Here is a 23885-nt window from a genome sequence, read left to right on the forward strand (position 1 = left end):
TTGTAGTGATTGCTTCCTGTTCCTGTGCTGAATTAAGCTGGGACAGCAGCAGTGTGGTTGCAGGGCTTGTTTCCCCACTACCCTCCAAGAATTTAATTTACAAGCCACTGGACGATGTCCAACAGGAAATACAGTCTCACAGGGAAAATCCTCACAGCAGAAACCATCACACCCTACAGGAGAAGTTACTGGCTTTAAACGATAGAATGGATTCAAGTGAGATCTGGAAATGCTTCCAGGATCCCAGACAATAGCCAATCCCTCCTTGTGCCAGGCTTATCTGAAGCTGAACAGCCTGGCACACCTTCCCACAGCACCCAGTGGTGGGCCAGCACCCAGTATGGGTGGCTGGGGGACCAACCTGCAGAAGATCTTGCAGAACCAGGTGAGCTCAATCACCCCAACATTTCCTGGGTCCACCCACTTTGGTTTGGGGGATTTTACACATCTTAAGGTAAAAGCATGAGATACTGTCAGCCTGGTCCCAGGCTGCAATACCCATGTGAGCACAGTGTGCACGTGTTGTAGGACCAGGACTCCCACACCAAACCTTGGAGCAGTCTGAAATTGCTAAGGAGCTGCTGCGTGTCACAGAGGCACACACAAAGGGTGAAAAGTCCCCTCTTTGTCCATTTCCTCTGAAGAGAAAAAGTGAACAAGAATTGAAATTCCTGGGAGGAACTAAGTAATGCTACCTGCTGGACCATGGTTTCTTTATAAATGATAAGTCATGTCACATATGCTGGGAAACCACACTTGGGTGCCTCTGCTGACTGTGCAGGAATATGATCTTGCAGGGCTATACATAGGAAGACTGCACTGAGACCTGTTCCATTCCCAGATACTGAAAATGCAGACAGATATAGTACCATGGCTGAGAAATCAGAGGTTCAACAGCTCCACAGATGACATTGGAATTGAAAGGGATAAAAATAAAAAATACGATGTTCAGAAGATATCAGTTTACAGTGAGCTCAGGTTTCCAGCTTGCAGAGAGGTGTTTGTTTTTTAGAGAGGATGGTGTGCTGCTCCCAGCAAAGATATGTAAACATTTTCTACCAAGCCAGAATGCTCTTCCTAAAGCTCCTGTCTCATGTCTACTGAAGCACTTAGGCCTCAGCGGGTCTAAGAGCTTCAAGAATGGCCAGAAGCGAAAGAAAGTGAGTTCATAATCACATTTGTGGTGCTGGTTTTTTTGGGTTTTTTGGCTGTGTTTGCTAGGGGTTTTGTTGTTGTTGAGTTGGTTTGTTTGTTTTAATGCTATGTCTATAGAATGCACTCAGAGTGTACCCTTTCAGAGATTTGTGTTTCAGCCACTACTGATCTGGTGTAACTGGAACACCAGGAAAGAAAAATGTTCTGGGCAGTTCAACTGAACACAATCTGAGATTTAAAAAAAAGTCAAAGAAATGCTTTTGGCTTAACAAGTTTGCATCTTAAGACTACTTGACATGCTGTTAAGCTTTATGCCTCAGAGCTCTGCTGGGAAATGTTGTCAGCTTCTGAAAGGCTGGAGGTCAGAGTGGAAAGCTCCTAAGCCTTGTCTGATTAGTGTGGGGAGGAGCAGAGAGGAGGTTCAGACTTCAAGGTGCAGGAACACAAACACCTGGGACGGCGCAGAGCTCCGAGGGCTGAGCCAGCCTGTCTTGCAGAGCTCTGTGCTCAGCACACACAGGTCTGTGAGGCTCAGTGTGGCTCTGTTTGCTGCAAACCCCCCAGCCGTGCCCACACAGCCCTGGGGAGAGCTGGATGGACAACACCCACTTCCTGCACTGAGATTTGGGGGGGCACTTTGCAAGGCAATGCCAGCTGTTGGCTTTCCAAGAATGATGTTCAACAGAAGCTGCTTCTTATAGAGAGGAGCAAGTCCTGAATATCCCCAGCCACTGGAAGGCTGAGAGGAATTGGCTCTAGGTAAGTGCAATGACAGGAACCCAGAAGCAGGGATAAACTCTGCTGGTTTGCAGTGACACTGATTTTGCAGCTGTATCTGCCGAAGCCCGGGGCCGTGCTTGGCAGAAGCGCATGCGTCTGTCGCAACCAGCAGAAGGAAATGTTACTCAGCCCCACTTCCTTAAGGGTCTGTGGCAGAGAAGCACCGTGCTCCACGAGAGGCTGCGAGGGACACAGCGAGGTACAGATGTGCTGTGGGCAGTCCACAGGGAGCTCTCACAGCTCTGCTCACCCTCACAGCCAGCTCTGGCTCACTTTGCTGCACCCGGGGCACCTTTGCCATGCAGAGCAAGGGTTAAGTAGGCTCATCCAGCCTGGCAAGCACAAGGCTGATGCCCTCAGCTCCTGAGGGTGGTGACTGGGCAGCCCAAGGACAGAACTGTGCCAGGGAAGTGGCACATGCTGGGCTCTGACAGCCTTCCCAGGGTGCAACTGAGAGGGAGGGTTGGACACACAGGAAGTGCAGGTTTTCATATCTTGTGGGCTTGGCTTTCAGGTCTGCTGGAGGGTTACCTGCTTGCACTTTGTCATGCTGTAAGTTGTGTTTGTATCTTCATTCATTCATCTTTTTTCTTGTGTAAGGGAAAAGGTGACATGAGGCTGCTTTTTAAGTATAACTTTTTCTCTGTATAAAGTTATTCCTGTTAAGATATAAAAAGAAAATGCAGAGTTGCACAAGACCATGTAGCAAAATCTTCAGCAAAATGTGAAGGACACTACATCTCTTGCTGGCAAAACATTTCTGTCTGCTTTTGAAGTGTTTCACCTCTGTTTATTTCTAGTTGGGGTTAGTTGATTAGTGGAGAATCCCAGCATGGAGCAGAAATGCTGGAAAGTGAATAGGAAAGAATGTCACAAGTGGACAGATTTGCGAGCTCATGTGATCAGGGCAGACTGGGAGCCCCAAGTCTCGGCAGGGGAGCTGGCAGGGCTTAGGAGGGGTTATCTGGAATGGGGATAGAGGGAAGAGAGAGTCGGGCAGCAGTGGAAAAAAGCTGCCTGGAAACATCATCCCACCCCACTTCCCTGCTTTCCTTTCCATTTGCCCGCTCCCCACCTCCCTCCTCAAATTCCGCTCTTCAAATCTGCCAACTTCAAATTCTTCAGCCGTGCCAATAGCAGCAGCATCATCGTGCTGTGCAGAGGGGAAAAAAAGGGACAGCCATGTCCAAAAATCTCCTGGTAGTGCTGGATCTCTTGAATGCCCTGCAATGGGAGAGAAGAATAGTTTGGAGCATTTTTCTAGGATCAGGCCTGGCCGGTGTTGCTGCATACACAGGCAGTGCTGGAACGAGGTCTGTCAGAAGGAGACCCGGGTTCTTCCTCACGCTTTGCTCTGGCAGTGCGGGGCTGCCACGCCTTTGTTTTGGGGACCTTTGCACTGTAAACAGCTCTGTGAGGGAGCTGCTCCTGTAATGATTTCCCCTCATTGGCCTGCTCTGAATACCCTTGATCCCTGCCAAGGTACAAAGGGCGTCAGAGCTAGATACATGATCGTTTCCAGTTTCTGTTTCACTATCGTGTTCAGATTCTTCAGGCAGCTCAGAGCAGCTCTGTCACAGACCCTTGGAAGATCAATAGCTGGCAGCTTTTGGCTATGGATATGTGATCCATGATAAGCAATGTTGTAGAGGCAGTAAATTGGTGAGATACATTTTAAAAAGTGTTCTCTGGGTCCAAAACGGAGAGATTAAATGAAGGGTGAAGCACAGCAGGAAGAAAAGTAAAATCCCATGAGTTGGAATTATTGGTGGCTATCTATTTCATTTTCTTCTCTTTGTAGGTGCTGTGTCTAGGATAGAGTGCAGAGCAGAGACTTTGCTGGTAAGTAATGATATCCCTCCTGCAAGTGAGAGCTGCTTTCTCACTTCTGTCCTCAACAGGACAGCAGGGAGAAAATAAGATTCATGAGCTGAGATAAAGCCAAAGTGAACATTGGGCAAGACAGACTTCACTTGGGGGAAGTTAACTTATTGCCAATTAAAATAGATTTAAATTGTGAGAAAAGAAAATTAGATCACTTATTCCCCCCTGCATGGATTCCCAGGTTCAACTTCACTCCTTCAGTCCTGAATTTTCTGCCCCCTCCTACCAGAGCAACACAGAAGGGAAGGGAAATGGATGTTGTCCTCAGTCTGTAAGACTTGCCATCTACTCCTCCATCATTCTCAAAATTTTCCTGTGCTTCAGCAGGGTTCATTTCCCATGGGCTGCAGTCCTTCAGGATAAATGTGCTCTAGCATGGTTCTTCTCCGTGGTCTGCAGCTTCCCTCGGGGCCTGTCCACGTGCTGCAGCATGGGCTTCCCCATGGGCTGCTGTGTGGATCTCTGCTCCATGGACCTGCACAGGCTGCAGGGGCACAGCTGTCTCACCATGGCCTTCTCTGTGGGCTGCAGGGGAATCTTGGTGTCAAGTGTATTTTCTTAACATGTGTTTTTAGGAAGATACATTTTGGAGAAAATCAGTGGCACAGGTCCAAGCCAGAGGGGTCAGGGTTATTGTACGGTGCTAACTATGCCCCGTAAACATCCAAACACAAATTCTTCAGTTCTGCACTTTCCACTTGGAGGGAGGGGTCTCCTTTTTTAAGAAGTGAAGAGATTTCTGATCAGACCAGGGATACTACACAATTTAACAGTTTTGGAAAAGACCCTTACTTTGACCTGGATTTCTTTTCCAATGCAGGGCAGAGCAAGCAGCCAGGTTCCCATCAGCTCTTCTGCACTTGTGTTGTCTCCTGACTCATCTGCCTGCTCCTGAAAATGGAGTATGTCTGGTATTGGCTCGATGATTCCAACCAGTGGATTGAGTATGGGAAAGAGGTGAAATTCATCTGCTGTTCATGCCAAAAGCTTTTGTTAAGCCATCTTTGGAGAGTTCTTTAGAGCGTGTTGTTCTGCAGCTGGTGAGCTCTGCACGCACCGCTGGGTGCCCCTGCAGTGCTGCTCCAATGCCTGGGTGGAATTGTCTTCTTAATTGTCCCTCAAAGCAGGACTGGAACTCTCTGAAAGCTTTCAAGGGACTGGCTTGGGAAGCGGGTGCATTTTCCAGAGCTGACAAACATCATTTGGCTGAAGCTGACCACACAGGCTGTGGGGTTCTTTGTTGCTGCTGTCAGAAGCAGCTGTGCTCGGTGGGGCACCCCTCCATCTCTGTAGAACAAAATGCTTGAAGCCACAGACTTCAAAACATTCTCCTGCCATAGGGGCCTGGGGAAACATTGATATTTCCCCACAGTGGCACCCAAACCAAAGGGTGGTTTCTAACACATGTAATTTCCTTGTTCTTTCTGCAGCACCCAGGTCATGCCACTGCCACTGTAACATCTGCATTTCTGGAGAATGAATATCAAGCTGACAAGAATGGTGTTATTTTCTTCAGGGCTGGTTCTCAGCAGTATCAGTTAGACTTTGCAGGTGAAGTATCTCCTTGTTTTAATTTCATTTCATTTCATAGTGCAGCGGGCTTGAAGGTTTTCACATTATGTCTACATCTCTTTGAACAGCTCTTCTTCCTCCTGCAAATTTTCTCCAAGCAGAAATTGAGTAGTAGGTAAATTTCTCTAAACTTTTGACATGCCCCACTTGAGCTTCTACACTCGGGCATCTGTAGTCAAAAAAACATACCTGACAATATTGTACATTCAGAAGAAGAATTGAGAGTAAATGGCACCTTGGCTTATATATTTGTGTTTATACACCTAAAAAAGAAGAATGAGAAATCGGGAGGGGGGAAAGGCACTGAAAAGTCAAAAGGTGAAGTGAGCCTATACTGAACATCTTGGAAGCTTCTTACAGGGAGCGAAAGCACAGTGCAGCAAACAAAAATTTAGGGCTGGTTGCATAGAGAGAGAAATGGGAAAATGAAAAATGCTTTTCTGTTTCTAATTTATTTACTCATCTTAAAACTCCTGTTAGCTTTCCAAACTTCAAATGTTTCCTGGCATGAGTAAAGAGTAGTGTTTAAAGGAGGAAACAATGGATAATTAGCCATGTCACACAGCATGTGCTCTGTGATATTGTTACAGGACCGAGAAGGGAGGGCAGGCTTTGCTTTTAGCACCATGGAGCAGCCCTGTGCTGCCAGGAAAGCCAGGTTTGTGGCCCCCATTGCACTGAAAGCTCTCTCCTGCTGCAGGCCTGCCATCAGAGCTGGTTTTCTCTGGCCAGCAGCCTGGATGTGAATACCAGTGCAGGTGCAGCTGGTGCTTGGTTGCCTTCAAGTTTCACAGCCTGCGCTAGCAGGTGGCTGACCTTGCTGATCTCCAAGTAGGAGCAGTGCAAGTGGGAATGAAGTTTGCGCTGGGGTGGGTGGGATAGAGAGGGCACCACAATGCAGTATTCAGGGCTACTTCCTTTTTTATTTTTACTTAACATGGAAGAGCCTGTCCCTAGACAATACGTTATCTCATTATTGAGTTAATGTGTTTTTCTTTCAAGACATGGTCCAAACAAATGTGCTCTTTAAGACTCAAAGAAGTGTTATTCGACTGCCTAAAGAGTCAGAAGATGGACAAGATGGAAGGTAATACACATTCATTGTTTAACAGTGTCTCTAGAGGACAGCACCTTTCTGCTAAGAAGTTCCTCCTACCTGCCTAGAATGCAATGTTATATTTCTTAAATTAATTTTTAGATACTTTTTCCTGACTGGTTTAACAGTACATTTTGCAGTGACAGTATTTGTAAATTATGCAACGCTTCTGTAAAACTCTCTGGAGGGATGTTTGCTGGCAGTCTCTGGCAGCTGTGACAGACCACTAGAGCAGATCTGCTCTCTCTGTGAGAGGCAAGGCCACATAGGGCTGACACAACTGTGCCAGGAATTTTTATTCCTTGATTTATGCCCCAACACTAATAAATAAACTGTGCAGCAATTAGGAGCGAGGGAATGCCAATCCCAAGAGCTGTGGTGCATGTGGATGTCATCTCTGGGAAAGCTGAGGATAAACTAAAACTCAGAACAGGCAAATCCACTGAAATAAAGTGAATTAGAGACACTTACTTGAGATACCCTATCTTATGGCTTTTTCTAAAATAAGTTCAGCTTAATTTAAACATATCTGCTTATAAATGTTATTTGTGCTACTGATTTCTTTTAGTAAAAGCTGTCTCTGCTTTAGCAACTCACCAGCAGAGAGTGCATGTGAAGCTGAGGGTTCAATTAAAGTGTTGTTCAACCTAAGGTGTGTTCATTCAAAAAGAAAACCAACTATAGCTTGTGAATGGATGCCTGAAGGCTGCTTTAGAGCCCATGGTTAGATTCACCAGAAGGGGGATTTGGTTAGGAGTATCACCAGCTGACTGGCTCTTTTTTCTGTTCTGTAGCCAAAACACAACTCTCTCACATCCTGTCTATCCTTCACAGTGGGACCAAACTGCACTGCCAGATATTGGGTACAAGGTAGGACTTTACAGCTCTCCAGTGGGTGGGGAGAGCTCTCTCCTGTACTGACTTTTTTTTTTCCAAGACCATAATTCAAGGCAATTGAGATGTTACCAGCCTTTAAATGTGTCTTGTAAAATAAGCAGCTATGATGTGAAACAAGACTGACAGTTTCATATTCAGAACAGACGTGCATTTCCTGGGAGGCTCTCTGAGAATATGTGGTATCACCTCCCCTATAATACCACACAGGGTAAGAAAGGCCATTGCTGCTCATACCTGTCCTTTGCACTCTCCCAAGGCACTTCATCCCCTGAGAAACCAGATTAATTGTATCTTAAGGTGGCATTTCCTCTGTCAGTTTGGGGCAGGATGTTATTTGCTGTGGTAAACTGCAGCTTAGCCCTATAGGGCAGAGTAGACTAGTGTGTCAGATTAAGGGGAAGCTTTCACTCTGCTTCAGCCTGAATGCTGCTGTGCATTTCAACTTTAGGTTACTCTGAGCTAAAAATAGTCCTGACATGAATGTGCACCCTCAAAAGGAAGCTTGTGTGGGGGTGCACTGGTTTCCCTCAGTTGGTGCCTGTGCTTCCACATGGGGACTGATGGTAAAGGAGGGTTGATAGGAAAAGCAGAAGCAGCTTGTGATTTTTGTGGAAGGGCTTTTTAGCAGATGTGAGAAGGCCGAGGAGTCCTTTGAAAGGACTGGGAGTTGTTACTCTCAGTAATACCTTACTTTTAGTGCTTTAAAAATTTTCAGTTGATACAGCTCAGCACTGATTCCCAAGAATATATAAAAATCAAGAGGCTGTTTGAGAAGACAATGAAAGGTTACTGCATCCACCAGCTGCAGAGGATTCAGAACCCAACACTTTGGGACATCTTTCAGTGGTTTGTATCTATTTTATTTCGTTATCCTTACTGTATGAGAAGACTGGTATTTCCTGATCTCTTGTCCTCCATAGTCTACATTTGGAGCTGCCAAATTCAGCAGTCCAGCAGAGGTGAGGCTGCCACATATCTCTCTGCCCAGGTCTGGCCGGTGGCCCAGACTTATGACTGTCCCAAAACTTGGCTCCCTGAGGCTGAGGCTTCCCTGGGGCAGTCATGGAAGGGGACTGGGGCTCCTCTCTCTGTGACTGAGTTGTTAGCATTTTATCTGTATTCTTTTGTGTGTGCAGAAATGAGCCTTTTATCCCTAGCAAGATATGTGTGTGATTCTTGATAGTGTTATTCAAAAAGTAAATTCCTTTCCTTCATCATAAAGAGCTTTGGTGTTTCAGGTTGATTCTTTTGGTTTTAGCCTCTTCCACATAGGAGTTAGAAAAAAAAAAAGGAGGAGACTTTTTTTGGTGATAAGGGCAGAGATTATACAATTCTCACTGTAGCTTCACACAGCTCTGTTTTATAATCATATTTATGTATTCAGGATTTATATAACGTGGGAACTGACCAATTCCTAGTCAGAGATGTTTGTCTCTTTACTCTCTCATGTGGTATGAAGTTGTGGGAGACACAGTCCATAATGCTGCAGAGAACTTTTTGTTTTGCTGGCAGGAGCCAGCTGTGTGGCAGAGTACTAGAAGAAGTGCAAAGGAGGCAGTAACCCCACCGAGAGTGGTTTGTGTCACTGTTCCTCCATGACCCAGAAGTAGGAGGAGTTGAGTTGGGAAATTTTCCTTGTTTGAACCAGGAAAACAAGTAGGGGTTTGTTTTTTGGTATTTTTGGTTTTTGGTTTTGTTTGGTTCTTTTTTTTTTTTTTTTTTTTTTGTTATGTTGTGTTTTTGGTGGGTTTTTTAAATTTTGTTTTGGGGTTTTTCTGTTTTTGTTGGTTGGTTGGTTGGTGTTTTTTTTGTTGTCTCTAGGCAAAAAGAAAAGATGAAGAAGCTCCATAAATCGAAAGGGGTGAATGAGAGGCTCCTGTTCCATGGCACAAGTCCATCCCATGTGTCTGCCATCTGTGAGCAGAACTTTGACTGGAGACTCTGTGGGACTCATGGGACAATGTATGGAAAAGGTACAAGTGCAGAAGTGTGTAGGGGCTGTAGCAGCAGGGACTGCAGACCCCAGCCAGGCTTGGGGATGTGGGTGCAAAGTGACTGATGGTTTCTGACCCCCGTGCTCCTGCCTTTAGGACACGGTCAGGTAGGTAGCACCCACAGCAGTAATCCCATTCCAGGAAGGTCTAAAATCACCTCTCTTTGCCTCAGGTGCCTGCTCTTGGACAGGTGAGACTGGGAGGTGATGGTGAAATGTGGACTGGAGTTGGTCGGTACTTTACAATAAGCCAGTGTGGCGACACCTGGCAAGAATGTTCCCACATGTTGTAGGGCTCGCTGGGCTTGTTGGATTGCTGGCTGCCAAGGTGATGTTAGCAGGTGCTTGTCCCTTGGCTGGTGTGCTGTGTGACCTGTGGCCTTTTCTGCTCCCTAGGAAGCTACTTTGCCAGAGATGCCAGCTATTCCCACGAGTACTGCTCCTCTCTCGGTGGGCGTTACCGCGTGTTCGTAGCTCAGGTTCTCGCTGGAGACTTTGTGCGGGGCAGCCCTGAGTACTGCCGCCCTCCGCCCAGAGACAAAAACTCAAACAGACTTTATGACAGCTGCGTGGATGACCCCACAGACCCTTCCATCTTTGTCATCTTTGAGAAGCAACAAGTTTACCCTGCCTATATCTTGGAATACAGCCTCGAGAGCAGCTGTGTGGTCCTGTAGTGAATGGTGGAATGTCTTTTTGAATTCACACTGTGAATAAATTACTCTTCAGTACATTTTTTTTTAAATGTTTGTTCAGTTTTAGTTGTAGCTTTAGAGCACTTTGTAGTGCAGTGAACCATCAATCCCCTGATTGTTTGGGGGGCATAGTTTTTTGTTAGGGGCTATTCTTTCCCCAGAAGCAGTGCCAAGCTTTAGCATTCAGCATATCTCTAGCCTGGAATGGGGACGTACCTGCCTTGCATACCATGATGCAGTGACACCTGCTCAGTTGAAATGACCTTGATCCACTGATATGCTCACCTTGGGTTGATTCCTGCCTGTGATGGTGCTGATATGCCAAAGGGAGGCAGGGCAGGGAATGTGGAAGAAGGAAAAGTAAAAGTACCTACATCATGGTGCTCAAGAGAGGAATCATGGCCTGTCTTTGAAGTAAATGGCAGGAAGCTCCTGCACCCTGAAAGCTTTGTAATTAATGCTGGCAAAGAACTTTGCTTTGTTTCCTGGTCACATTGCTGACATTTCTTCTTACCTTCTTCTGCTGTGTCAAGTCTGCATGTCTCTGTGACACCCTGTCCTTCCTCTGTTCCTACTGGATTCAGGTCAAGAAAAGCAGGGATATGGCAGCTGCTGAAGTCAGATCCCCACCATACCGTGACACCAGCAGTGAGGAATCCTGAATAATTGCCCACAGTAGTGTCCCCCCAGGGCAGTGGAGCCAGCTCCTGCAGCAGTGAGCAGTGAGACACAGGGGCTTTGTGAGGGCATGGCCACCTCCTTGCCACCCTGCAGGCTGGCACTGGTGGGGGCTGTTCTGGATCTCCCTGCTGCTGCCTGAAACATCTGATGATGGAGAAGTGTCCCAATGGTGTGTGCTCCAGCTAGGATGGATGGTGGAGAAAGCTTGAATTGTGGTCACAGTACTTGAAACTTGGTGGATAATGGGATAACATTTGGGATGAGTGACAGCATGGAAACAAAAATGAATGGTGTCAGTTGTAATTCAGCAGAGGAGTCACAAGTAGCTCACCTGTGTGTGTCATAGCTGGGAGGAACCAGGAGGAGGGCTGTGTGTAGGATCTCATCAGCTTTCCTAAAGCTGCTATCTTCAGGCACAATCAGTGCCTTTAGAGAATTTTGAAAGACAGGTAACTGCAGTAAGTCTCTAAGCTGCACTAATTCATGCAATTCCACGTCTCACTGCTTTTGCAGAAACCTAAAGGCTCTTCTTTTGCAAATTAGTGATCTAGTCTTGTCAGCCACAGGTGAGCAGAGAACTTTCCACACAGTCAGGAAGTAAAAATGAAAGTCACCTAAAGTGACTTAAAGTGGATGGCAAGGGACTGAACAGTGACCATTTTTAGCTGTCACCCTACCTTGGTCCTTGCAACATTCCACAGATGTCCTCCATGGCTTCATCAGCTTAAGGGGGCTTGGATGTGCAGCCTTTGGGCAGGACAGGGGCTGGGAGATGGAGGGTTTGGGAAGAGTTTTGCTATTATACAAAATACAAAATCAGGAATGATGCCTGGGTATAAATCATCTTCCCCCATTCTTCTCCTCCATGACAGAAGAAACCACTCATCATGTGGGAGAAAGTTATTTCCAGCAAGGTGGGCTTCAGAGTATGATTACCAAATTCATCAGAGGTTAGAGAAGGTAAGGAAGAGCCTGCTGAGAAGCAGGCCAGCCACAGGAAAAGGGGGGGTTGTTGATCTGAAAAAGAGGAAACCAGGCAGAGAACAGAGGATGGGTGCAAACATGCACAGTTTGGAAGAAAAATAAGATTTTCCAGTAAGTCAAAACTATTTCTGACTAGAGGGAGAGTTTCTCACAGCCTCCAGCTGCCTCCAGAATTAGGTGCTGGGTGTTATATCAAGAGGATCAGGCAGGATCTGGTGTGAGCAGCTGTAACAGTGTGCAGTGGTGTGGCACTGCTGGGGCTCTGCAGGTGCTGCAGTACCAGATCTGACATGGAAGTTCTCCTTGAGGAGCCCGTGCTCTTTCAGGGTCACCCTCTGCAACTCTCCCTTCATGCTACTGCTCAAAGGAGCACTCCCCCATCCAGGTGGGTGCTGCTGCTGTTTCCCCCATACCTGGATGGGGGGAGCAGAGGCAGGGAATTCACCTGCTTGAAAACTGACCTAGCCAAAACCCTCACAAAACCCAAACCCAAAATACGGTGTTCAGCATGAGCAGTTTCCAGTTCTGCTTGTGTCAACACCAACAGAATGCTGAGCAGGCTGGAGCATGATTTTTAATTGGCATAAGATGATCCTGAACCTCTAGCCCAAACAGATCTGGGAATCTAAAGTTAAAAGATTTGGGAATATTTCAGCCAGTGAGGCATTGAGAGCAGAAGCTCCTAGTAAAAGTGAAAATCTATGAATACTTTTTCATGGGACTTTTGTTCAGGATCATAAATTTGCTAAATCTTCCTCCCAACCTGAACCTCTGGCTGCTTCTGGAGAACGTGGGTGCCTTCAAAGTACTAAGCAGAAAACATTCCTCAGCACCCTTTTAGATGAGAAATGCTTGCAAACCATCATCAATGTGTGCACTAGTTGGCAGGCACCAAGCATGGATCTATTGGCTTTTCATTCACTTTTTTTTCCCCCCTGAAAAAAATTAAGATCTGTTGAGAAAGGGTTAAATTGTTTCTGACTCATGCATGTGATTGACAGTTTCACAGTCACCAAGATGGTGATGGGACAGGTCTGGCTGAAGAACACTGACTTGTGAGGGGTTTGCTTCTTCCTGCCTCAGCCAGGCTGACACAGGATGGGCAGGGCTGCAGGGCGCTTGTTCTGCAGCAGCAGCCTCTCTTTGTCATCTCCTGGACAGGCTGCTGTGGGCAGCAGCAGCTTCTTGGTCATTTCTTTAGCAATTGCTTTTCAGGAACCAGCAACTATTCATAAGGATCAATGGATGCATTTTGTACTCATATAAATAATGTATTTTTTCTATCTGTTCAAATGTACTGTCTTTGCCTGCAAGGATTAAGCTCAAGTGAACTTTTCATCATAATGTATTTCTAATTGATTTTATTGTGGTTCTCTTAGGGCTTTACAGCATGCCTAGCTTTAACACAGTTGCTTACATATTCATGCAACTGGTGTAGGCTTTCTATTAAATAACACCTCAGCAAGTTTTCAGGCTTTCTTTTCATTTACTGGTGCCGAATTTGACTTCTCAGTATTTTTAAGAAACCTTTTAACAATTTTGACAGAATTTATTACAGGAAGATTAAACTGCAGAAACCTAATGCTTGATTGAATGTGCTGAATGACATATTATTTTCCAAAACATTCAAACTGTTAAAAATCAACCTGAGCCCCATAACCTGGCATGACCACTGTATGGGTGACAGGTGAAGAAAACACAGATATTGTTCTTGGCATGACATGCTCAACAATTGCATTATTTAACCAGGCTGTTTCTAGATTGAGGGGAAAATGAGCCCAGATCACTGTAGTAATGATGGGGGCTGAGGGTTTGGGGAAGGGCAGGAGCCTTTAGTTAGGGGCCTGTAGGAGACAGATCCCAGGCAACAGCTTTTTCTGGTTGTTCCTGTTCTTTTTCAGTGCCTGTTTTCTGGCATTTTGAGTCCCAAGCACGATTTCCCAGAGCAACTCAAACTGTCTTTACAAGGTTACTTTTACATCTACCTTACAAATAGGAGCAATAGGGAAGGCTGACCTGGTTCTTATCCATCTGTTCTTAATAAGCTGAGATTTCCCTTCCAGATGGTTTCCAGCGATGTCAGAGGGCCCATTAATTGGTGTGCCAGTGTTCAACTTAGAAATGCTTGGGAAATGTCTACACATGATATCCCCACCACTGGAGGAAGCTTTGTCTTTACTCACTCCCAAGGAGAAGTTTTATTTCAGTGTGTGTTCTGCAAATAATTTTTCTTGGTCTGTATCTTCAGCTTTGGTCTCCTTAACTGAATTTTATTTTCAATATCATTTTCCCTTTAGTAAGTGTGTTGGAAGTCACATTGGTCTCTGGTTAAACAATTTGTGCACCCTTTCATTCTTGCTTCTTTGGGCACTTTCTGACTGCATTTTGCAGATAGATCCTTGCAATTTCCAGTTTGCTTTTCTGTTAAAAATTCCTGCAGGTTTATTGGGCTTTTTTACTATGTTCTGTAGTATCCATCTCAAGCTGTGATCCATTCTGCTGTCCTGAAAGCCACCTGACCTTTGTTTTATCTCTCAGCTCAGGCAAGTTCTTCTAAAAGTCTTTTTTCATATCCTTTTTCCTCTTAGATCCTCATACAATATGACCTCATTTTAGCAGTGAAACAATCTGTCTTCACATAACTTATTTGATTGAAAGTCCTCACATCAATCCTAATGTCTTTAAAAATTCCCTTTTTGTTTGTTTATTTTGTGGTGTTTTCTGGTCAGTTGGTTGGTTTGGTTGTGTTTTTTTTTCGCTGAGCAAGTCAAATTCCTTACTAACAGACTGTCCTCTGTACATTTCCCCAGAAATGTGATTAGTTTCACTGTAGGCTACTAACTAAACCTAAACTTTGAGACAGTGCTATCAAAATACAATTTTCCTATCAGGATCTTCTTCACCTGCTGCTATGCCTAAACAGTCTGAGTAACTCAATGACATGTCTTGATCACTGGCTTTTCTTTTCCTTCCCAGACTGACCTTTGGATTGTTTTTCTTTTCTTCCCCTCAACTTACAGTTCTATTTTTCCTGTAAACGTGTGGCATCTAGGCAGTTTCCTGAGCTGAAACATAATTAATGACACTCATAAGTAAAAAAGCTGCATTACATAACTGGGAAGACAACTTGTAGGACTCTTTTCTATCTAAATGCCATCAAGCAACACAAAAATTAACATAATCCTCTAATGACTGTTAATTCAAGATGATTGTGAAAGTTGTTGTTCATCAAGAGAAGCAGCTCTTTGCAGTGGCATGAGCTACATGGATTGGACAGCCAGGTGATCTATCCTCACACTTGTGGAGGTTTTATTGAGGAACCTATAAATAAAAACTTGCCTTTTCATTAGGCAAATTCAGAAATATTGACTTCTACAGGTAAAACATGGATAACAAGCAAATAATACTATTGTTAACTAACCAAGCTTGGGTGTCAGCTCAGTGCATGTTCTGTGGGCTGGCACACTCAGAGGGCAGAAAATGGCATGCCTGGGTTTGAGCACAGGCAAAAAGAAAATCCAAACCTTTTAGGACTTGTTTTCTTCCCTGAGGATTTGGAGGATGGACAGATTTTGGGTTTCCCTCTCAAGACTACCGTTAAGCCAATTGCCAGAAGCTGATAAACTTTTTCTTCTCACTCCCTGTCTGTGTGCTCTCTGCATGTCTTGTGCCTTGCCTCAGATTCTCCCCACATACATTTTGATGTATTCTGCAGCCTCTCATAATTTTACTTATATCACTCATGAGGGGACCTTCAGAGGCTGAGGCCTGAATGTTGTTTATTTTCTTAACCAAACCAGAGCATTCCACATTTCTTTTATTATTTTTTAATATGTGTGCATCTATGAGGAGAGTGTAAATCCTAACTTATAGCAGAAAACAGTGCCAGAAAGCTCTCCTATGTACTCACAATTGGATCATTTGGAGACCATTTTGAGAGCTGTGGCAATGTTCTCTAACCCTCTCTGGAAGGGCTGAGGAGAAAGCAGCAAGCAGCACAAACTGCAGAGATGGATGGGACTCTGGGGAGGCACCACCCCACCAGTCCCCAACTATGTGTGCTGTGGTGGGAGGTGGGGTTCAGCTGGAATGCACTGGGAAACTCCAAGGGCCCTGTCCCTGTCCCTAGGTGGCGGTGCCCGCCCAGCCCGGAGCCGCCGCAGGCCGGGCAGGCCGGGGGAGCCGGCCCAGCTCCGGCGCCCTGCGGCGGGGCCGGCTGAGGGCGAACTGACAGCAGCGCAGCATTTTCGGGGTCCCGTCCCTCACGGGCATCTGCACCGCAGGCAGGTCGGTGCCCCCTCCCCGGAAGGTCCAGCTCTAATGGCTGCTGCTGAGCACCAGGTGCGGATTCGTGCGGAGCGGGGCCCTCAGCGGGCAGAGCTGCCGGAGGGTCTGTGAGGGAGGGCGCTCTGCAGAGCGCACCGGAAGGCTCAGGGTTACTGCCAAGGCTTTTGGCACTGCCAGAACAGCATCTGCCTCTGTCATTGCCCGTGCCCATCGTTCTGCACTTCTTTCATTGCCCGTGTCCGTCCTTCTGCACTATCTGCCCATCACTGACGGCCCTCTGTGTGGGCAGGATGGAAAGCTGCCCGATGGGCACAACCCCTGGGTTGAATATAGAGAGCAAGTGAACATCTCCCTCTCACACCCAGCACCCACTCCCTTCCTCCTCTTCTTACCCCACAGCGTAGGACTGTATCACATCAGGACAAGAGGTGAACCGGAGCCTGTCCCTATCACTGGATTACAGAGGTGCCCAAACAAAATTAGAAGCTCAAGGCAGACTTGTTGCGATATTTTCCAAACTGCTCTGCCTGCCTGAGGCAAATTTTGGCTTGGAGATCTCCTGCACCAGAGTTGGTATCTATATATGTAAGAACTCTGGATGTGTCTTTGTTTCAGTAATTATTTCATCACTTTTTAAATTGGTGTAAAATTTTACCTTCCGCGACATCTTGTAGCAAATATTCCCACAGCTGAACGGGAGGAGGAGGGAGCCTCTCCTTTGCCTTGCTTTGAACTTAGCACCTGCCAGCTTTGTTTAATAAAAGGGGTGCCGATATTCTCCCAGTGCTTTCTTCATCACATCACACATTTTTGCTTTTTTTTTAAATTTTCCTCAATGCTCCCAGGAAGCACAGCTCTGAGAACAGGCTGCCTTTACAGATGGTTGGGAATTTGTTGAAAACTCATTTTAATTTGAAAGTTCTGCTGTGTGAGAAGAGCTCACTTTCTGCATACTTCTGCTGAAAAACAAATCCCAGAAAATCACCTGCTTTTACCATCAAAACTATCAAACCAGGAGCCATCACCATCTATAAGCTCACTTGGAAATAGCTCCAGAGCCAGGATTTGCACTTTGTTTTTCTGGGGCGCCTCTATTCAATCTCTGAGAGCAGTCAGAGGAGAGTGAAGGGCATCAGGGAGCAAGGAGGGTGGCAGTGCAGGGGTGAAGGGAGGTGACATGCACAAGTAATCAGATGGCACTGCAGTCACCAGTGGTCCTTGGTTGGGGGACACGGAGAGAAGAGATGGACATGAGAGAGACTTTGCAACCTGCTTTAAACTGAAAGAGGGTAAGCCAAAATTAGATGTTAGGAAGAGATTCATTCCTGTGATGGTGGGGAGGCACAGGTTGCCCAGGGAAACTGTGAATGCCCCATCCCTGGAAGCGTTCAAGGCCAGATTGAGCAGAGCTTTGAGCAGTCTGTGGAAGGTGTTTCTGCTCACAGCAGGAGGACTGGAACTAGATGATCTTTGTGATCCCTTCCAACTCAAACTATTCTAAAATAGTTTCTAAAATTCTATTCTATTCTAAATATTTCTAAAATTCCATTAAATACATCAGAGGAGCCCTGACACAGCTCAAAGACAAACCCATGATCTGACTGGTTTAAATCACTGGTTCTCTCTGTAACTTGTGTAGATGCTAAATCCAAGATGCTGTCTGTGACACCTGTGTGGCCCAAAGCCAACTGCTAACAAATATCTCTCTTCTTTGTCCAGAACAAGGTGCTGCCCCTATAACTTCTGCAGATGTGGTGCCATAGTTTCAGGTTAATCTGCACACTTTTGAATTTCAAGTGGATTCACAGAAATATGAGAGAGACTTCAAAGGTAAAAAATCTGTACTTACCTCTTGACATACTTATGGGAGAACTAACTTTCATGCAGCTTCTTTTCCAAAATGCCATTGAAAATCTTTTTGTGCTTGAATGTAAAAGCCATGAAGGAACATTTCATGGAGTACAGGCAGCATCTATTAACACTGGAAGAAGGGAAGGGGAAGGAAGTTATTGCAAGTGAAACATAAAATAAAGAGAATGGAAGCAGTTTTTGTGAACTAATCAAAACTGGTGGCTCTGTTTAAAGTAGAGACTTTTTAAAATAATGTTTCTGTCTCCTTGGTATTATGACATGCTGAGCTAAAATTGTAAATATGGGAACCTTCCTTATATGTTTGCAATTAGGAATAAAGGCCTGAAATAAAGATACAAGTATGTTGAAGGGAATGAAACTGGATAATCCAAGATGGATACACTGTCCCTTTTGTGCACACACGTTGTGGGTGGTTGTTGGGTCCACTGTAATTTGACTTTCTATATGAATTCATTTTGTCCTGGTGCACAGTGAGCATGACATGCTGGTGACTCTGCCTTCCCTTGAGTGTGACTGTGCCATGCAGATAGGCCTTTTACAAGCAGAAACCTTCTCTCCTTCTGCCCCCACCCCAAACTGCTGTGACCATTGCCTCCAGGGAGAGGAGCAGGGAAGGAAAAAGGTCAGGGGCATAGTAGCTTAAGCCAATTATGAGATGTATTTGAGTTTCTCTGGTGCATACACATCCTGTGCAGAGCTTAAAAAGAAGTTGTGTGCAGTGATGGTTGCTCATGGTATGTTATATTTGAAGGAGGCTGTAAGCTGTGGAAGGCAGCCTTGATTAAAACATTAAAAAGTGTGTATGTCATTCACATCTAGAGGAGATGGTGTGCATTGCCCTGTAGTATCTCCCAAAACCAGTCCAAGGGAGCAAGAGGGAGGTAGGATGTCTCTCCTCAGGTCTGGAGCTGGAAGAAGCACATGGCTTCTCTGGAGGCCTCGTTCAGCAGCTGGAAATAAAGAGAAGTTTATTACAGCAAGTGAGCTGTAAGCAGAGCAGGGAATCGATGCTCAGACAGTGACCAAGCACTACCTCAGCAGCTCCTTCTGGCTTTTATCTTCTCATAGCTCTGCTCCATCACTGTGCTCTTGTACATGAGTGTGTGGAGTTCTTATCCTTACATCTTCCCTGGTGATAAAGCTGAGCGTGAGTCATCCAGCATAATCTGGGCACATCACTGCATGGGAGCTGGTGAGTCTGGCATTCACTGGAGAGACTGCCAGGCCTCTGCAGGCTCTGGGCTTCCCCAGCCTCTGAGGCATCATCTGGTGCTGCTGTCTGGTGGGCAGCACCAGCTGCCAGGTTGTGAGGAGAGGCAGGAATTTTCCTGAGCATCTTTGGCAAGCAGCAAAGCAGTGAGAGCACCTGGGAGGAGGATTGAAACACGAGGTGCTATGTCTCATCAGTGGGAAACAGAAAAGATGTAGAGTGAGTAAGGCAGAGGCTGGAGGCCTGGAGAAGGGTTCTGCAGCTCAAAGAGGTCTGGTTTTGTCACAGGCATTTACACCACTATAAAGGGATCCAAATGTTTGCTCTGTATCACCACTTGGGGTGAGGCACAGTTAAAAAGACACCCACAATCCTCCCCAAAACTTTCACAGGCAGCACTTCAGGTAGCCAGTGAGTGTTTTTTCCTGTGCTATCATCACAAGATCACAAAAGAGAGGATCTCTTCTTTCAGCACCACAAGAAGAGCTTGTGCTGGTTGGAAGTCAGGTCAGAAACCCTCTAAGGCTTGGTGGCTTTGGAGACAGATTCTATGTGAAGGGAAGAAAACATGAAGTTGGGATAATCAGCTCCTCAGGCAATCAGCACAGCAGGAAAAGGCTGCTCAGATAGCTCCTTACTGACTGAAGCAGGAGCAGCAGGGAACAGAGGAGGGGCTGGATGTAGGAGCAGCACAGGAGGCTAATCCCCCTGTGTTTCACAATGACACCTGCTCTCCTGGGAAGCATTCCCAGGGAACAAAAACCCCCTTTCTCATTCACAGTGCATTTATCTTCTCTTTCAAAAAATGGTCCAGAGACACCTGAATCTTCATTCTGTGATAAAAACCTGCAGAAGTCCTAGCACTGCAGTAAGTGGCAGTAGGAAACAGAACAAGAAAAGGTATGGGGTGTTATGCTCATTATTTTCCTGACTGTGGAAAATAATGTGTGTTTATTGAGTCCTCTCTTGCTTCAGGGTGACTCATGGATCTGCTGATGTAGCCTGGGTGCAGGTAGGCTGGGTGGTGGGTTTGACAGCGTTGGCAGGCTGTCACTGTGGCAGGCATGCTGCGAGGGGAGTGCACTGAGGCGACGTCCCAGTGGCCTGGGCACTGCCAGGGCAGCTTCCCACTTTCTGCTGATGACAAGTTACGTGGCTGGGGTTGTTCAAAAAAGTCAGCTGGAGATGGAAAAACACCATAATGGCATTTCTAGAGTTGTGTTTTATATTTTTCTGTTAAGGCTGGTGCTGGTGACAAGGTGGAAGGGCAGGTCCAGCTGAGGCACAGCCTGCTGGTCAGCTGGGAAGATCAGGGAATAATGCTGACATCCTGTTTTTTGAATGCTGTAGCCTAGAGCAAGCAGAAGAGTGGGACTGGAAAAGCAGACATATCAGTAAGGGGGGAATTTTTGCAGAGTTGTTGGAACAGGAAGAGTCAAGAAAAGTAAAAGAGAAGAAAATTAGTCTTCCGGCGGGAGCAAAAGCAGATATTGATAATCTGTTGTGGTTTAGGTGATCTTTTCCTTCTCTGATTCCTCTCCCAGTTCAGGAAAGGGATAGTTTTAATAATTTCTTAGGGTCTCAGCAGGTGTTGTGTGAACAATTTGTGCCACATTTTCTTTTTAATTTTTTGGCCTGGAGAGGCCAGTATGGCCTGGCTGTGGTTAGGGGAGGTAACGCAGGGGTCATGCTTGAAGAGCTGTTGGTAATTTCTTCCTAGATGGGTCTAGGTTATGATATTGTTAGGCGTATTTAAAAGCACATAGCCAAGCAAGGAAGGAAAAGCTGACACTTAGCTGAAAGACCAATGTGATGCCTCTTGCTGCAGAGCTGCACTATAACAATGGACATTTACTTGTATCTTGTAAAAGAGAACAGTTTATACAGAATATAAAGACAGAAGTTTTCTGAGGCAGTACCTGAAACATGACCAGGAGGCTCTCTTGTGGAAATCCCTTGAGTTTGTTAGTCTTGGTCAAACTTGTTTCAGATGCTCCTTCACACATGTTTCCTTCAGACTGGGACCATCCAGCACTGCCTGAAATAGGATATGAGGTACATAAATATCTCTTCACATCTGCACACTAGGTTGGGAAAAGTTGTAGTCCATAACAGCTTGCATCAAGTAAATTCAAAATACATGCCTGAGTCCAGGAACTGGTTTTGTTAGTTTGCAAACATGTTACTCCAAAATGTGCAGCTACCAGAGGGACAAGGATGGTTGAGCAGCAGATCTTTGTAGGGAACACAGTTTTGTCCATTCACACCATGGTACTGTGTATCTAAACGGCCAGACCACAGAAATATTTGTTTATCCATTGTACCTTTAGTTTGACCTAAATGACAGCTGATGATCTGATCTGGAGGTTGAGCCTCAGTGCTCACTATTCACAGGACTGTTTCTCCTTTAAAACTCTGTGTCATGCTCTTGAATTTCAAATCAAAGCATGAGCTTTGGGAGACCATCAACTCATTTAGTATTGCTATAATAAGGTTTAGGTCTTGTGTGTTTTTGAAACAACAGGCAGAGTGATTATAAATAAAGTTGCTTTGATGACTCACTACAGTAACACCAGGGCTTGTCTATGAGGGTGAGTCAGTGCACAAGAAAGATAGATAAATGTACACATGACAAAGAACAACAATTTCACCTTCTCTTTTCCAGCTGGACACCTGTTCTTAAATCCCAGTGTCATAGCACAGCTTTGCTTCAGCTTGCTTAGGACTGTGGATGTTCTCTGGGCAGAAGAAATGTGCTCCCCAGAATCCAATAGCTTCCTCATATTAATGGACAAGCTCTCAGAGGAGGAGTTTAGAGCATGCTGGGACAGGAGGGAAGAACCATGAAAAGTGGTTTGTAAAGTGAGAGAGGGCTCTGAAAAATCCCAGGCCACGATTGCACCCCCAGTGGGTGTTGGCCAGGTCCTTTGGGAGTGACCAGGGAGGTACAACCAAAAGTGTTGTAACACCTTGGTCTGTGTTGCATCAAGTTTTTTCCCAGCCAGTAGCAAATTGAGGCAAATAGAGGCAAATTGAAACCCTGCTTCAGCAGACAAGGATTACAGAATCCGCAGGCTCTGGAAGACTCCAAGCCTGACACTTTGGCAACATTTCCAGCTGTTTGTGTCCACTTTACCTCACTCCCCTGGGTGGCAGCGGAGCCATTGGGATGCTGGCTGGGCGCTCCTGCAGCGTGTGGGTGGCTCCCCCTTGGCAGAAGGCAAACCCTCGGCGGCGCAGCCCCGATCGCAGGCGCATTCCTCGGGAGCCGGCCGCTCCGACTCCCTGATTTACGATGGAAAGAAAGAGAACCAAATCCAAAAGTGGGAGGGGACATGAAGTAAAAGGGTTGGGGCCCTGTGGAATTACATCTCGGTTTATAGAAAATTTATGTTTTAATTAGGAAAACCCAGCAACTGGGAAGATTTTTATTATAATGATGGCTATTATAAACCTGGGGTTTATGCTTGGGATGTATTCAAATTTCGTTTTGTAAGTCTGGTTTTATATAAGATGTTTTTAAAACTATCAGATTCTGTGACCTTTTTTAGGAAAAAAACAGCAAACCATTTTAAGTTCAAGTTGTACACACGCTCCTTGTTGGTAGAACAACATAAGTTGAGGGAATGTTTTCTTTACTGTTTGGCTTCTTGCAACTGTAATGTTCTCATTCACAATAGTGAAGGCCAATTTTATTTTTTTTTTCATGAAATCTGAGAGGTTGATTAACCACAACCAGAAGGAGTGAGTGGGCTGTTTCCCTAGGGTATGGAAGACCTAGATTTAATCATGTCCTTGAACTGAACCTAAAGCTCCCTGTTTTGGGTACCTACCACTATAATTTCACAAATAGAGAGAGAACAGGACAGGATCACTTGGGCTCAAGGGAAGTAACTAGAGATGCCAGTCCAGATATGAAGTTTCCCAAGGAACAAAACAGCACCAAAACAGAATGTTCCTGGAAAAAAATAAGTGGTTCCAGTTGGCATGAGCATTGTCTACAAATTCAGAAAAAGCATTTAGTCAAAACCCTGGTGGGTTAGCTCTTTGTTTTAAAGGTGTAATGTGTGGTTTACACATTTCCTTGTGTCTAACTTGGTCACAATTGAACAGAGCATGAGAAATTAGTAGATAGGTTTGATTTAAAGGCCAGTGATGGGATGGGTATAACTGATTAATTTTATCCCTCTGACAGAGAGGAACTGAAAATGTTTCAATACATCTAAACAAGTGACCTCTTCAGTTCTTCTCTGAAAACAGATATATACAGCATTTCTAGAGAATGTAGTCTGCTTGCTGGCAGTGTTTTGTCAGAAAAAAACTGCAGTCTGAGACCAAACCTTAGTGTTATTGCTATTGAGACTTAGAGTTCAGAGCTGCAGAAGAGCATGAGAGAGCAATATTTCACCTGTGATCTATTTTCTTTATCCCTGGATGAGATGTGACTAGCATCTAGCATATTCTTTTAATTCTCTTCTTCCACATCAAGACAATCTTGTATTTCTGCATTAGGTCCTACTAGCAAAGTTTTTGTTAAATCTATTTGAAACACAGTGTTTTCATGTAGGTAGAAAGAGCACATGGAAAAGAGGCGCCTGGGCAGGAGGTGAATGAGTGCTTCCTGTTCTACAGTGTGAATCTATCTGATATGCAAGCAGCATTTTGACTGAAGGATCTCTGTGAGACTCATGGGAGACTATGGAAAAGCTACAAGGGTGTGGGATGTGTCTGCACCAAAATTCCTGGGGGGTTTCCAGAGTGCAGGGAAAATGCTGTGCT

The 23885-nt window shown here is 45.4% G+C and overlaps 1 protein-coding gene across 4 annotated transcripts; it reads left to right on the top strand.

The window, feature by feature from the left end:
• The first annotated feature begins 64 nt into the window (after positions 1 to 64).
• On the top strand, positions 65 to 10122 carry LOC102074762 (protein mono-ADP-ribosyltransferase PARP12). 4 transcript variants are annotated; one of them, XM_074539137.1, is made up of 10 exons: positions 1175 to 2134; positions 2450 to 2487; positions 3737 to 3777; positions 4640 to 4776; positions 5250 to 5370; positions 6394 to 6478; positions 7282 to 7357; positions 8100 to 8230; positions 9206 to 9357; positions 9774 to 10122. In XM_074539137.1, the coding sequence occupies exons 4-10, from the start codon at positions 4717 to 4719 to the stop codon at positions 10052 to 10054; spliced, it is 906 nt and encodes a 301-aa protein (XP_074395238.1). In that variant the 5' UTR covers positions 1175 to 2134; positions 2450 to 2487; positions 3737 to 3777; positions 4640 to 4716; the 3' UTR covers positions 10055 to 10122. The 4 variants fall into 4 exon arrangements, with proteins under 4 accessions (XP_074395236.1, XP_074395238.1, XP_005482847.2 ...); XM_074539135.1 differs by lacking the exons at positions 1175 to 2134; positions 2450 to 2487 and adding an exon at positions 65 to 1160; XM_005482790.4 differs by lacking the exon at positions 2450 to 2487.
• The last annotated feature ends 13763 nt before the right edge of the window (positions 10123 to 23885 follow it).

The sequence above is a fragment of the Zonotrichia albicollis genome, chromosome 4 (assembly GCF_047830755.1).
Source record: "Zonotrichia albicollis isolate bZonAlb1 chromosome 4, bZonAlb1.hap1, whole genome shotgun sequence".
NCBI classification, from domain to species: Eukaryota; Metazoa; Chordata; class Aves; order Passeriformes; family Passerellidae; genus Zonotrichia; species Zonotrichia albicollis.